General features: G+C 43.1%; 1 protein-coding gene across 2 annotated transcripts in view; it reads left to right on the forward strand.

Moving 5' to 3' along the window:
* The window catches only part of DPP4 (dipeptidyl peptidase 4), a 79,101-nt gene that overhangs the window by 31,707 nt on the left and 34,570 nt on the right, over positions 1–12,824 (forward strand). For both annotated transcript variants that reach the window (XM_007464495.1, XM_007464494.1), the window contains exons 8-10: positions 698–818; positions 5,200–5,360; positions 6,803–6,915. In XM_007464495.1, the coding sequence (XP_007464557.1) occupies positions 698–818; positions 5,200–5,360; positions 6,803–6,915 (395 nt within the window). The remainder of the gene's footprint in view (positions 1–697; positions 819–5,199; positions 5,361–6,802; positions 6,916–12,824) is intronic.

Raw genomic sequence — 12,824 nt, forward strand, 5'->3', positions numbered from 1 at the left:
TTCCTGCTTTCTGATAGTTCTGTGACTTTATGTCACTATAGATATACCTTCATGTGCTATAGACTTAGGAGAATGTCAGAAGTCCAGAAGAATCTAAACAGGAAGACAGACTGTTTATCTGTAGTTGACTTCATCCTCTGGGCATGCAGCTGCCCTACATCTACTCACCTTCCCTGGAGAGAAATGCATAGCACACATGATGCTATAGAAGTGGTCAGTCTTCCCAGGCTTCGCATACACTTTAGTATCCAAATAGCGTGGTTGTGAGCTGCTTCTTGGGCTTCTGTATCTATGCTTACAGTTTAAGAATGTCAGGGGCGGGCTTCCCTGGTGGCGCAGTGGTTGAGAGTCCGCCTGACGATGCAGGAGACGCGGGTTCGTGCCCCGTTTCGGGAAGATCCCACATGCCGCGGAGCGGCTGGGCCCGTGAGCCATGGCCGCTGAGCCTGCGCGTCCGGAGCCTGTGCCCCGCAACGGGAGAGGCCACAACAGTGAGAGACCCACCTACCGCAAAAAAAAAAAAAAAAAAGAATGTCAGGGGAGGGAGTAAATGACTCTTCCTCCTACTCAATGGAATAAGCTTAGGTAATCATTACACTTGCATACCAATATTTTTTGAGGATAAAATAATTGATAAGTTTTTTAAAATCCAGGATAAAATATATTATGTATCAATCTTTTTTTCCAATCTTTCTAGGCGTACGTTTGGAAAAATGATATTTATGTCAAAAATGAACCAAATTTGCCAAGTCACAGGATCACATGGACTGGGAAAGAAGATGTAATCTATAATGGAATAACTGACTGGGTTTATGAAGGTAGAGACATTAATGCTTTTTCAAATCAGAAAATCTGTACGTTTTCAAAAACAGTTAAAATGGGGGGAAATTCAATGGCATTCAAAATAAGTTGCATTTTAAAAATGTCATTAAATCTCCTTTAGCACTCATAACACTAGGTATCTCATAGACCAGGAATCTCTTCACAGTGGCTACTGCTGCTACATCCTCACTGTCTCTTCAATGCTCCTATTGTCTTTGCTCTACTGCTACAAAAGGGCCTTTCTGTGTAGGTAGCTTTTCTGCTTTACTGGGGCATAAAAGCCTCCAGATTGATATCAGATGTTTCCTGAACCGGGCCTACCTAACCCAGAAGTTACTAAAGAAAACGAAATACTCCCAGAACATTCCAAAAGATGACAAACTATTGTCTGGAGATTGGGGAGTCAAGGGTAAGAAAATGCCTTTTTTTATAGAGGATTTGTGTTCATTGGAACAAATTAGCATTTCCTGTTTCTAAAGAAGAAAAAAATAATTAGAAAGACTTAGGAAAAAATGGGTTCAAAAAACAGAACTGAAAAAGTTAAAAAGAATGATTCTCTCTTTAAAGATAAAGAGTTTTAGAAAATATTAGGAAAACATTATTCATGTCTATAGTTGCCAAGGTAAAAAGCATTTTGAGGCTATTCCAAACCCTTCATAAGATTGTCTCATGCTTATTAAAGACTCATCCTTGTTTTATCCTGTTATTTCTTCTTCATACTTATAAAAAAAAGGTTTTTCTTCATGACTTAATTTCGGTTCTTACTAGTTCAAATCAAGTTCAGTTAAGTGGATAACATTATAAGAACAACAGGAAACACTTTAAAAGAAAGATAAATTCCCATGGCCCAGAAACAAGTGTTTGATTAAAACTTACAATGAAATTTACTATCACTTGTCACTTAGATATTGAAAAACATCTTTAACACTTGTTGGACAGCACAGCACAACCTCCAGGATCCCCAACGTGAGCTAGATAAAGCCTCTTCCCAAAGCTGTGACTGACCCTTCCTTGGAACAGCTGGGCAGCTCTAAGATAAAAACACTCCGACACTAAGGTTCTTTCTAAGGTAGATAATAGCTGGAGGGATCTCATTTTGCCTGTTCATGACTAAGCCATTCACAAGCAGAAGAATGGCTTCACAGTTCCAATGCGGGCCTGTCTCTAAAAACGGGACTTTAGTCCCTACAGGGAAATTCCTACAATTGGTTTTGTACATTTACAAATGCTCCATACTTAGAAAAGGGCACACCTGCTTCTCCATATATTGGGTCACCTTCCTATGGGAGCCACCCTCTCCACTGTAGCCACGAAGACCTGTTGGGATCAAAAGAGAGTACATTTTGAGAATCTGTAGGTTCATAAGTAAATGGACAAACAAAGCTGCAAGGTCTAAACAGGGCCACGTGCCACACTGAGGAGGGACACTCACAGAGGAGCCTATATTCTGGGACTTGGGCCGCCACCCCACCCTGGGTCCCCAAATAGCTTTCTCTCTCAAGTTTTCTGTTTTCACTTTATTTTATGATTTTTAAATTGATTATTATTTTACTTTAGTTAATAAGTGTTTTCTCTTTCAAAAAAAAAAAGAGGATAATACTTTATCTCCTAGGATGAAGTTAATTACGTTACAGTCACTTTTGAGTATGAATGTAGTTTACCTAACCCAGAGCTGAAAATGAGATTTTGGTGAGATGAGAGGGGATAGAGACGGAAATAATTTAGGGACATGGAGCATTCCTTACCCCCCTGAGGCAGTAGGGTTGACAGTGGCGGGGGGGGGGGGGGGGGGGGGGGTTAAGTTCAAGGCTGGATGTGTTCCTTGGCTCCTCTGGCCTTTCCGGTTCCCTGTCTGGGTTGTGATTAATTCAGTGTAATTCACATTGAGTGCCAACCACCTGCAAGTTGCTGTGCCAGGTGCTGGGGTCACAGAGACAAATGCTACCCAACTGTTGCTCTCAGGGAATTCAGCCCAGAGAGAGACAAAGAAGCCAACAAAAACTGTCATGGAGTGAATTAAGTATCCTATTAGAGGGAGGAAACTGGGTCCCAGGGGTACCTAAGGAAATTCAGAGTGAGTGGCAGGATGGGAGTTATCACAGGATGGTGGTGGGAGTGCCATAGACACCCATCGTGTTCATAGCCAACTTCAGGAAGGGCTGGATATCTTTTCCTTCTTTCTTTGTTCTTTCTCGTTACCCATGATCCCTTCATTCTTAGGACTTTGAGTTTGACCAGTGTAGTTTTATAGTAATGGTTTTGACACATCATTGATATGGAAAAATGTGTTCAGTATTCTAGTAAGGCAGAAAGAGGAAGACAAATACCATATGCTATCACTTATATGTGAAATCTAAAATATGACACAAATGAACTTAGCTACGAAACATAAACAGACTCACAGACATAGAGAACAGACTTGTGGTCACCAAGGTTGGGGGGTGGGGGAGGGATGGATTGGGAGTTTGGGGTTAGCAGATACAAACTATTATAAATAGAATGGATAAACAACAAGGTCTTACTGTATAGCACAGGGAATTCTATTCAGTATCCTGTGATAAACTGTAATGGAAAAGAAAGATAAATAAGTAAATAGATTGCTAGATAGATAAAGTGTTCAGTATTCTAAATAACTACTAATCCAAAACATAGACTCCTACCTGCCACCTGTACTTAAAAGTGATTTTACAAAGCATTACCTTGCTGTCGTTGTATTCATTTTGTGTAATTGCATCTTGATCTTAGATTAGAGGCAATGGGTAGAAGCTGTAAGGAATGAGACATGAACTCGGTATATGAAGGAGTTCTTAGTGAGAAACCCCCTTGGCTTAGAATCACAAGGCCTGCCTTGTTGTCTCTGTCAATTCACTCTATCTCTCTAAACCTTAGTTGTCCTCTCTGTAAAACAGCCTATGAATAGACTCACCCAGGGTTCAATTAGATAAGTGTTTTGTAAATTCTAAATTGCTGCATAAATGTAACTCAGTGATATATATATATAAAGCAGTCAAAGGGGGAGCAGGCTGCCTGATCAAGTAGAAGGTTTTCTGTTACCAGAAGTGCTGAAATAGGCAGGAAGGAACAGTAGAAGATGGACTCCAACCAGACAAATCTGGATTCATTCTTGGTTTTAGCAACTATTGGTCATGTGCTCCTGAGTAAATTACTTACTCTCTTTAAGCCTGCCTGCCCCTTTGCTCATCTGCACAAGGAGTTATTGTGAGGATTAACCGAGATAATAGATGTCAGTTACTTATTAGTGTATGGTCAGCAGGCATTAAATGGCAGCTGCTCATCATTATAATTATTATATTTTATTATTGTTGTTATTTTTATTACTGTGACTCCTACTACCATTACCATTGTCATAATTGAAAGCAAGCATTTGCAAGAAACTTGTCAAGAAGCCATAAGAATCAGAAAAGTGATTGGGATAAATGATTTCCTAACTCTGATATTCAAGTTTTTATGCTTTTGCTTTTACCTTTCCTCTTGCAGCACAACATGAAATGTGTGGATTAACTCTGTGTAAAGGATTAGGAGGCTCCATCAAGTCTACTTGAATCCTCTATTCCCAGTTGGTGAAAGAGGTTTTGGCATTTGAAGAGGCAGAGATTGGAAGTCCCATGAATAGACTCCATAATAAACATAGGAAGGAGCTACCTTTGCCAGAAATTGAGAACAAGTGCAACATTGTTCAAGAAAGAAAAACCTTTCCTTTCATTTTGCTTCCATCTTACCGTCTTCCCTCACCCATCAGCTGATAGACCAGAGGAGGGTGTTAACCCAAGGGAGTCTTCAGTTTCTAGACTAGGCAAAGGAGATGTTTCTTGGTAGGGGTCTCATGGAGCTCCCTTCCATTCAAAATCCATCATTCTCAAGCCTTTTGTGCCAAGAGTAGTAAACTCTGGGCACCATATTGGTTTGATAGCCTGGAGCCACACACCACCCACCAGTACCCTGCGGGCTCAGTACAAACTGAGCCCACTTGGGGAGCGTATGCTGGCATGTTGACTGTTTGAAAAATTAGAAAGGAGAATCAGCCCCTTGTGTGAAATTTACTTTTAGTATGTTTTGTGGTATAAATTTAGAGGATTACAAGATAAGGAAAAAAATGTAGAGTTTATATTAAATATTGTGTGCTAAAATATTCAAAAATGGTCCAATGGGTTACTTATTTTTACAATCCAGCTCTATCCTTGAGGATTTTATTTTTATTCGTTTGTATTACTCTGATTTTGGAAGCCCAGCAAATGCAAAGTGGTTCATTAGTTGAACTCTACTGTAATTACTAAAGCTAATGAGAACAATATTTTGAATGCCAAAGCCAATTTATCAGCTACTTCTTGTAACAGAACAATTTCTGTCTTTTTTCAGAGGAAGTCTTCAGTACTTACTCCGCTCTGTGGTGGTCTCCAAACGGCACTTTTTTAGCATATGCCCAATTTAACGACACAGAAGTCCCACTGATTGAATACTCCTTCTACTCTGATGAGTCACTGCAGTACCCAAAGACCATGCATGTTCCTTACCCAAAGGTCTGTGCTCCGTTTACATAGTGGTTCCGTGATTTGATGGGAAGAGAATGGTTTCATTTAATCCTTTCCTGCTAATGAAAATATTGTCAGTCTCTCTTCAACAGCTTGTGTGATTACTCTTGCTGAAGTCAACAGCATGTGGCAATTTTAAAGTATTTTTATTATCCCAGGAAAGAGCGTGATTTAAGGTTTTGTAATTTCTCCAAAAACTTTGAAGAATGACAAGCCGAAAAAGATGGGGAAAATGCTTTCGAAAGAAGTAGGGGGATTGAAAATGTTTGAAAGGAGGAAAAGAGAGGCTGTGATTGAATCACAAGCTCATCTCATTTGTAGAAGTTGGATTGTGCCCTAGATAAAGTTGAAGAGCCGGGTTATATACCAGGTTGTATTTTACTAACTAACGGATACATGACGAGTTTTAGTAGTTCTATTATAGATTTGGCACTAATGTAAATTTCACCTGTCCTACATTTGGAATAATAGTGTCATGTCTTGGTTTTCAAGACTGCTGCCCCCCTCCGGGATGCTTGTTTATGAAAACTGAAGAGCCTTATTAAGCAGTATAAGCCAAGGAAGAGGGAGGTTTGGGAAGGAGCCAGGATTCTTCACTTCACTAGTGTCATCATAACAATGGCCACAGTATCATCTATAGGAAAATCTAATAGGAAAGTGTTTTTGCTGTAAGCAATTTGGGAGAAGGGATTTTTATTTTTACCGACTCCCTCAATTTGCTTTATGAAGAGCTGCCATTTTAGGGAGACAGAGGAAGTTAAAAGAAAAAAAATCAGAGACTAAATATGGAGATGTATTTTCAGTGGAATGTTATTTTTTGAAGAGTGCAACTGGCAAAGAAATACCATAGAGTGTTCTCACTAAAAATATCGTATTATTTCTAACTAATTTGTCAATTGAAAATCTATGTGTATATATAAAACGATTTTATAGATTTCTGTCATAATATTGATTGTAAAACTCCAAAGTACTGAACCTGAATTTGGAGTGGAAGTGATGGCTTCCTAATTAGCATTTTGGCTCTCGGCTCAGGTAAACTAATTTTCCTGGGGGATTGTGTCTTTGGCTGAACCCAGGATATTCTTCCTAGTGGTCAGCCATCAGTCTTCTTGTCTTCGGGAGTCAGGGTATATTTACAAATTAAAAGATTTGATTTTAACAAGTGTATCCTTTTTTGCTCAAAGTGCATAAATTATGAGCATTCATTACTTAAACGGGAGTCATATATGTATTTCTGCCTGAACATGAGAAGGTTGCATTTCATGACTCTCCCTTATGTTCATTTTATCTGTATTAAATTGTTTGAAAGTGTCTGATTGTTTATAATTTTATGGCCGTAATGCAGACATTTTTGTACAGCTTTAAACTTGTGTGATGTTGTTATGTATATATCTTTTGTCAATACCAATTCTGTGATTGTTTTTTCCTAGGCAGGAGCTGTGAACCCAACTGTAAATTTCTTTGTTGTAAATACCACCACTCTCAGCCCAGACATCAATGCAACTTCCCAACAAATCATTCCTCCTGCTTCTGTGTTGATAGGGTAAGACTCTTGACCCAAATGCTTGTGTTGTAAACAGTTCCAGAGCTCCCAGGGAGAACACTTTCGAAATGAATGGCAGAATCAATGGCAGTATCTCATGGTGTCACCTGGCCCTGCCCGTCATTCATTCTTCCATTCAACCACTCTGTTGGGCTGCACTTGCCCAGCTTTAAGACCAAAGAAAGAACCCAGAGTCAGCAACAAAGACATCAGTGGTTTAATGGGTGTGGGAGCTTACACATCTGAAGCAAGGTCCTGCTGCGACACGGCACAGCGGTGCTGCTGTGGACAGTGGGCAGGACATGGCAGCAGGCTTCGCTCCCAAGGGGAAGAGGAGATTGCCAGTTACAGGGAGGATTACATCAGGTTGGCTCATTATTTAACAAGGAAACCAGCGGAGAGGCATGCCCCTCACCTCCCCTTTGTTAAGAATAGTCACTGGCAGGAGCCTGGGGCAAGTAGTAGGAAGGTTACTCAGGGGAGCAGGGGATGTACAGAGAGCAAGAGAACAGCCATCTTGGGTGGCCTGACCATACACACTCTTTGCTGAGTTCCAACTTTATGCCTTCATGCCGGGCATGGTTCCAGGGGTGAGGCTGCAGAATGAATAGAGCAGCCAGAGCCTCTGGTGTCATGGAGCCTCCACTCAAGTAGGGGAGGCGGACAACCACCAGGTAAACAAATAAAGTTACGTGAAATGTTGTGAAGACGATCAAAGGAGGGCAGCCGTGATGCTGATGGTTGGGGGGGAGGCCAGGGAAGGTCTCTCTAATAAGAGGCCTGTGAGCAGTGATGTGAAGGAAGAGGGGAAGATCTAGCCACATGGAGAGCTGGGGGAGCAGTATCCGGGCAGAGGGAGAGCAGGTGCAAAGCCCCTGCAGAGGGAGCGTGTTTGGTGCAGTGGAGGCCCTGCAAGGAGGCCACAGAGTCTGGAGCATCTGAGTGGAGGTGGGAGTGATGGGAGGAAGGTCAGATCACATGGGGCTTTGCAGGGCCTGGTAAGACCTAGAGTAATTCAGGGAAACCGTGGATTAATTTTAGGCACCCCAGCGACACCGATGCGCCTCCAGACGTCATTTGCTTGAATGATCCTTGGTGGTTTGAAACTCTCAGCCCCTCCTTTATTTTCCTGTAAACACCAAACTGCATGAAACTTTTGGTCATCAGGTTGCTCTCTCTTCTTTTCCATTACTTATGTTGGTTTTATCATTGCTTCTAAATAATGACTAGCATCTATTGAGCACTCTCTGTGTGCCAGACACAGGGCATCACATGCTTTATCTTATTAGTCTTTAAGTAACTCCTTCCAGCAACTATTATTATATGGCTCTTTTACAGATAAGAAAATGAGGCCTAGAGGTTAAGAAAATGACCCAGTAGGGGGCTGTATTCAAATCTTTCTGACTTGAAAGAAGGAGCTCGTAAGCACTCTTCCTCGAGGTGCCTCTCTCTCCCTGTGTGAATTCAGCTGGTGCCCTCAGATGCCTGAAGTTATCATCAGAGCCATATGGAAGCATTTTCCTTCTCAGGGTTGCATTTACTACATCAGGCATGCTGGAGGCTTTGCTCTGTGGTTATTAGTTCATTTACTTTCTTAAAAATATCTATATTAACCTGTTTATTCCTAGGGAAAATTAATTATCAGTCAACTAAAAAGTATTTCTTTAGGTTCTAAAATCTGCTCTTTGGTCCCGTCCAGCCATCTCTTCCATCAGCATTGATTAAGCACCACTGTTTACACTCATAGATGTCCTGTAGGGCTGAGTCTGCCTTCTGACACTTATGATGGGGTGGGGGATATAAAACATGTCAATAAATGACTCCCAAAGCGCCTATGACAGAGGCATAAACAAAAGGCTGGAGGCATTCTGAGGAGGGGGAGATGGGTTTTCCGTGACCCCGGGGGATCAAAGAAAGCATCCTGGAGAATGAGTGAATTGGACAGGGCACGGTGGGGGAGGGGGGAGGACTGCAGTGGAAGGATCACCGAGCGTGCACAAGCTCGGGGCTGCCCAGGAAAGAGAAGCAAGCCCTGCGTGCCCTCTTGGTATACGCCCAACATCTGTCCGAAGGGAGGATGAGCCGTGAGCTCCCACGCTGAAAGATTTTAGATCTGGAAGGGGCTTTGGACCTTACAAATGTTTTTAAGGAGCGAGAAACCTTTGTGCAAGTGAGATACAACAGCGGTGGGGTGGCAGCAAGAAAACGGCAGGTGGCTGCTCAGGTTCTAGGCCCAGCCCCTGTGCCTTCTCCTTCCCCCAGGAGTCTCAGAATCGACAGAACCTACCGGGGTTCCAGAACACACTGAGAACACCTCTGTGAGACACAGATGAGGGATCTGAGGCTCAGACAGGTAGACCCATTTGCTTAAGATCACACAGGAACTTAGCATGGGAGCTTGGGAATAGGACAGAGGCCCACACTTGCTGGGCCAGAGTAATAGAATAGTCGAATTAAAGTGTATTGGGTGCTTCCTTTGTTGGGGACTGTGCCTGGTGCTCTGCTCACGTTGTCTCATTTATTACCCACATGCTGCCTGTGGTGTCATTTTCACGGCCATTTCACAGATGAAGAGATGGCATCTTTCCCACTTAGAAATCACTTTCCAAGGCACAGTTGTGAATTTCGGAGCTCAGGAAACTTAAGCAGTTTAAGGACTTATTTTTCACCCTATGTGAATGAATCCTTAAGTCTTTGTTCTTTGCAGTTCTTTACGCCACACTCATGGCGAGGGTTGCCTTACTCACTGTGGGTATTTTCTGGGGAACATATTTCACCAAAGAAGCATTGCTGGAAATGCTACAGGAATGTGCTGTGTATGAAACTGCAAGCCCATCTCTGGTCTCTGTTAGCACCAGTACAGCTGCAGCTTTGCTAAAACCAGGCTTGAGGGCCCCTCTGGAGAAAAATGTTCTCGTACACGGTGGTGCTTCGTTTTCTAGCCTCGTGCAGAGATCAGCAGGGCCGAGTTAATGCGAGCAAGTTATGCCTCTTCAGCTGCCCAGCACCTTCTGCTGTGTCTCGTAGTAATTCACTCGCTCCTGGAGCCAGGCCCTCCTCTGCCCGCGCACCCATCACTAATTTTCTCCTTAGGCCTCATCCTTTCATCACAGAGCATCCAGCAGCTGAAATCCTACAGGAAGATGAGGCTCTGCCCACACATGCACACGTTTTCCAAGGGTTGTTTTAGGAAAGTGGACTCCAAATAGCCGCCTTCTTTTCTAAAGTGGCCTAGTGAAAAGGGGCAGGTGAGGTGGGAAGAAAACCCTTTAACATGATTAGTGGGTCTCCTGGTACTAAATAACTTTATCTACTAAAGCCAAAAAGTATGCTTCAGGTTCAGCAATCAGCCATATGAAAGTAACTTTTCCGCATTTGAAAACATTGAGCGATGGAATTTGGGAAGTCTGCCAGGAAACTCACATGCATCTGGCATCTTCCCTGCCCATTTCTAGATCAAACGTTCATGAACCTGTATCCTCCACTACCTTTGTCACTCTCCACAGCCCAAGGTGTACTCTGCACCCTGTGAGGGCTCCATAAAGGTGGTTCACCAGTGGAGCGGGCTGTAAATTTTGAATTCTTATATAAACACGCTTCTCTTCAATCCGTTTCTCTTTAGGATTTGGAATTGAGGGGAGACAGAATGAGAGTGCATAACCCAGCCTGGAGCTGCGATCACACCAGGCCAGGATGTCAGTGAGTCATGAAAAAGATATAAGGAAACCAAGGGCTTAATTGTAGTTTTTACTGGAAGTTTTAAGTCCCCACTTAAGACCAGAAAAAATCCAACAAGCAGGATCATCAAGTATACTTTCCACAACATGCCAATTTTATTCTGTAAAAACAGAGAAGCACATACTGAATAGACTGGTTAGAGTGGTTGGGCGGCGGGGGGTGGGTGGTGGTGGAAGAGGAACCAGGGACCGTACAGGCAGCCTGGCCTTCCCTTGAGCCACTGACTGCCTTTCCCAGGTTAGACACAGTGATTCAACAAGCTCTTCTAACTTCTGGAACAGGATTAGTTCAAGAGGAATACGATTGATTTTAATACTAAAGCAATGAAGTAATTTCTCTACATAAGGAGAGTTCACACCATGTGGAGTCTACTCTGGGCCAGGAACTCATCTAAGTGCTGACATAAAGCTCATGATCACCTTATGCGGGAAGAATGTTAAGAGTTCGTGTTTTGCAGACAAGTAAACAGAAGTGTAGAGAGGTTAGGTAACTCGTTCAAGGTCACACACTGGACAGGGTTGGAATCAGGATTCAAAATAAGCAGTTGGCTTCAGATTTCCTTCTCCCAGTCATTCCCTCTGTAGAACCTCCACCCATCCCTCTGGTAAACATTGCTGGTTAGCTTCACCCTCTTAATTCTTTTCAGGATAAAACTCCTCACTCTATGAAATCTATTTATTCCTCGAGAGTGGAGAGTGCATATAGACGGAATAACTGAATTTTATAAAGCAAATCATATTTGAATGCACTGGGAGAGACTTGTGCTTGAGAGTCATATGACACAGGGTATCCCTTTGTAAAGTGGCTGCTGCCTTGCAAAGAGTAGGCATGTAATAAAGGCCTGTTGTGTGATATTAATTCCCCTCATCTGTGTAAATGTTTCTTTGGGTATATTAAAGATACTTAAAATAAGGTACCTATTACTACCTGGAAAGAAAACAACTACTAAGAGCAACTGCTTACGATGGAGTGATTAATTCAATGAACCACCCAGGGAAGAGGGCATCCTGCCGACGCTGGCCGCAGACTCCATGCTACCCTTTTTCCCCCTAGAGACAGGTACATAAAATGATAAGAACTACTGGTATAGAACAGGGCTTAGCACCCCTGGGCCTGCCGGCCAAATCCTGCCCCCACCCATTTTTAGACGGTCCCCCAGGTAAGAACGGTTTTTACCTTTGTGAATGGTTGGGAAGAAAAATCATCAGAAGAATAATACTGCATGACAGGTGAAATTTACATGAACTTCAAATCTCAGCATCTCGCTGGCACGCAGTTGCACTCATACATTACGCACTGTCTCTGGCTGCTTTGGTGCTGCCAAGGCAGAGTCGAGTAGCTGCGACAGAGAGCATGTAGCCCGCAAAGCTGGAACTATTAACTGGCTGGCCCTTTTCTGAAAAATTGTTCTGACCCCAGGTCTAGAGAGTTCATTTCAAAAACTTTTGTTTTCTATCTTGTGTTTCATTCTTCCATTCCCTTTGCAAGTATCTATCCCCTACCCCCCTGGGATGACTGGTTTGCCTTTGCATTTTCTCACTTAACGCCTCTGCCTTGGGCTCAGTACCGGGCAGTTAGACTAGATAAGGCGCCCTTGCTCCTGGGCCAGTGAAGCAACATTCACCCTCTCACACTCCGCAGCCTGGCGGTTCATGATAAGCACCATGAGACCCGTGATAGTGGTGTAGAAGGAGGGGGTCTTCAAGAAAGCCTCACGGGCGGGGGATATTTGAGTAAATCCTGAAGAAGTTAAAGCATGAGAGTCATTTCAGACCGAAGGGCAGGTTGACAAAGGGAGGCATGTGGAAAGCCTCATAGGGTGTTCAGGGGACACCAGTCTTGCAGACTGGACAGTGTACAGTTCTTAATAAGCAAGAGAAAGGACTGAAATGGAGAGGAGTCCTTGTTTGTGTGAAGGTGGTGCTTTGCTGCTCAGTGAGGGGTTTTGGTCTTCTTTCAGTGCCTGCCACCTGCAGCGGAGACAACCTGGAGGCCCGGGTACCCCTGGGCGTATTAACACAGTGACTGTCCTGCCCCGAAAAGGGAGATAGTGAAGTGATGAGGGGCTTAAAGTGCTTTATCCAGCACCTGGTCCATCCTAAGCGCTCAACAAATATTTGTTGTTTGATTTAGTGTCTGTGAAGGGAGTGGGGACAGAAAGGTATCTGTGA

The sequence above is a fragment of the Lipotes vexillifer genome, unplaced genomic scaffold (assembly GCF_000442215.2).
Source record: "Lipotes vexillifer unplaced genomic scaffold, Lipotes_vexillifer_v1.1 scaffold68, whole genome shotgun sequence".
Classification (NCBI taxonomy): Eukaryota; Metazoa; Chordata; class Mammalia; order Artiodactyla; family Lipotidae; genus Lipotes; species Lipotes vexillifer.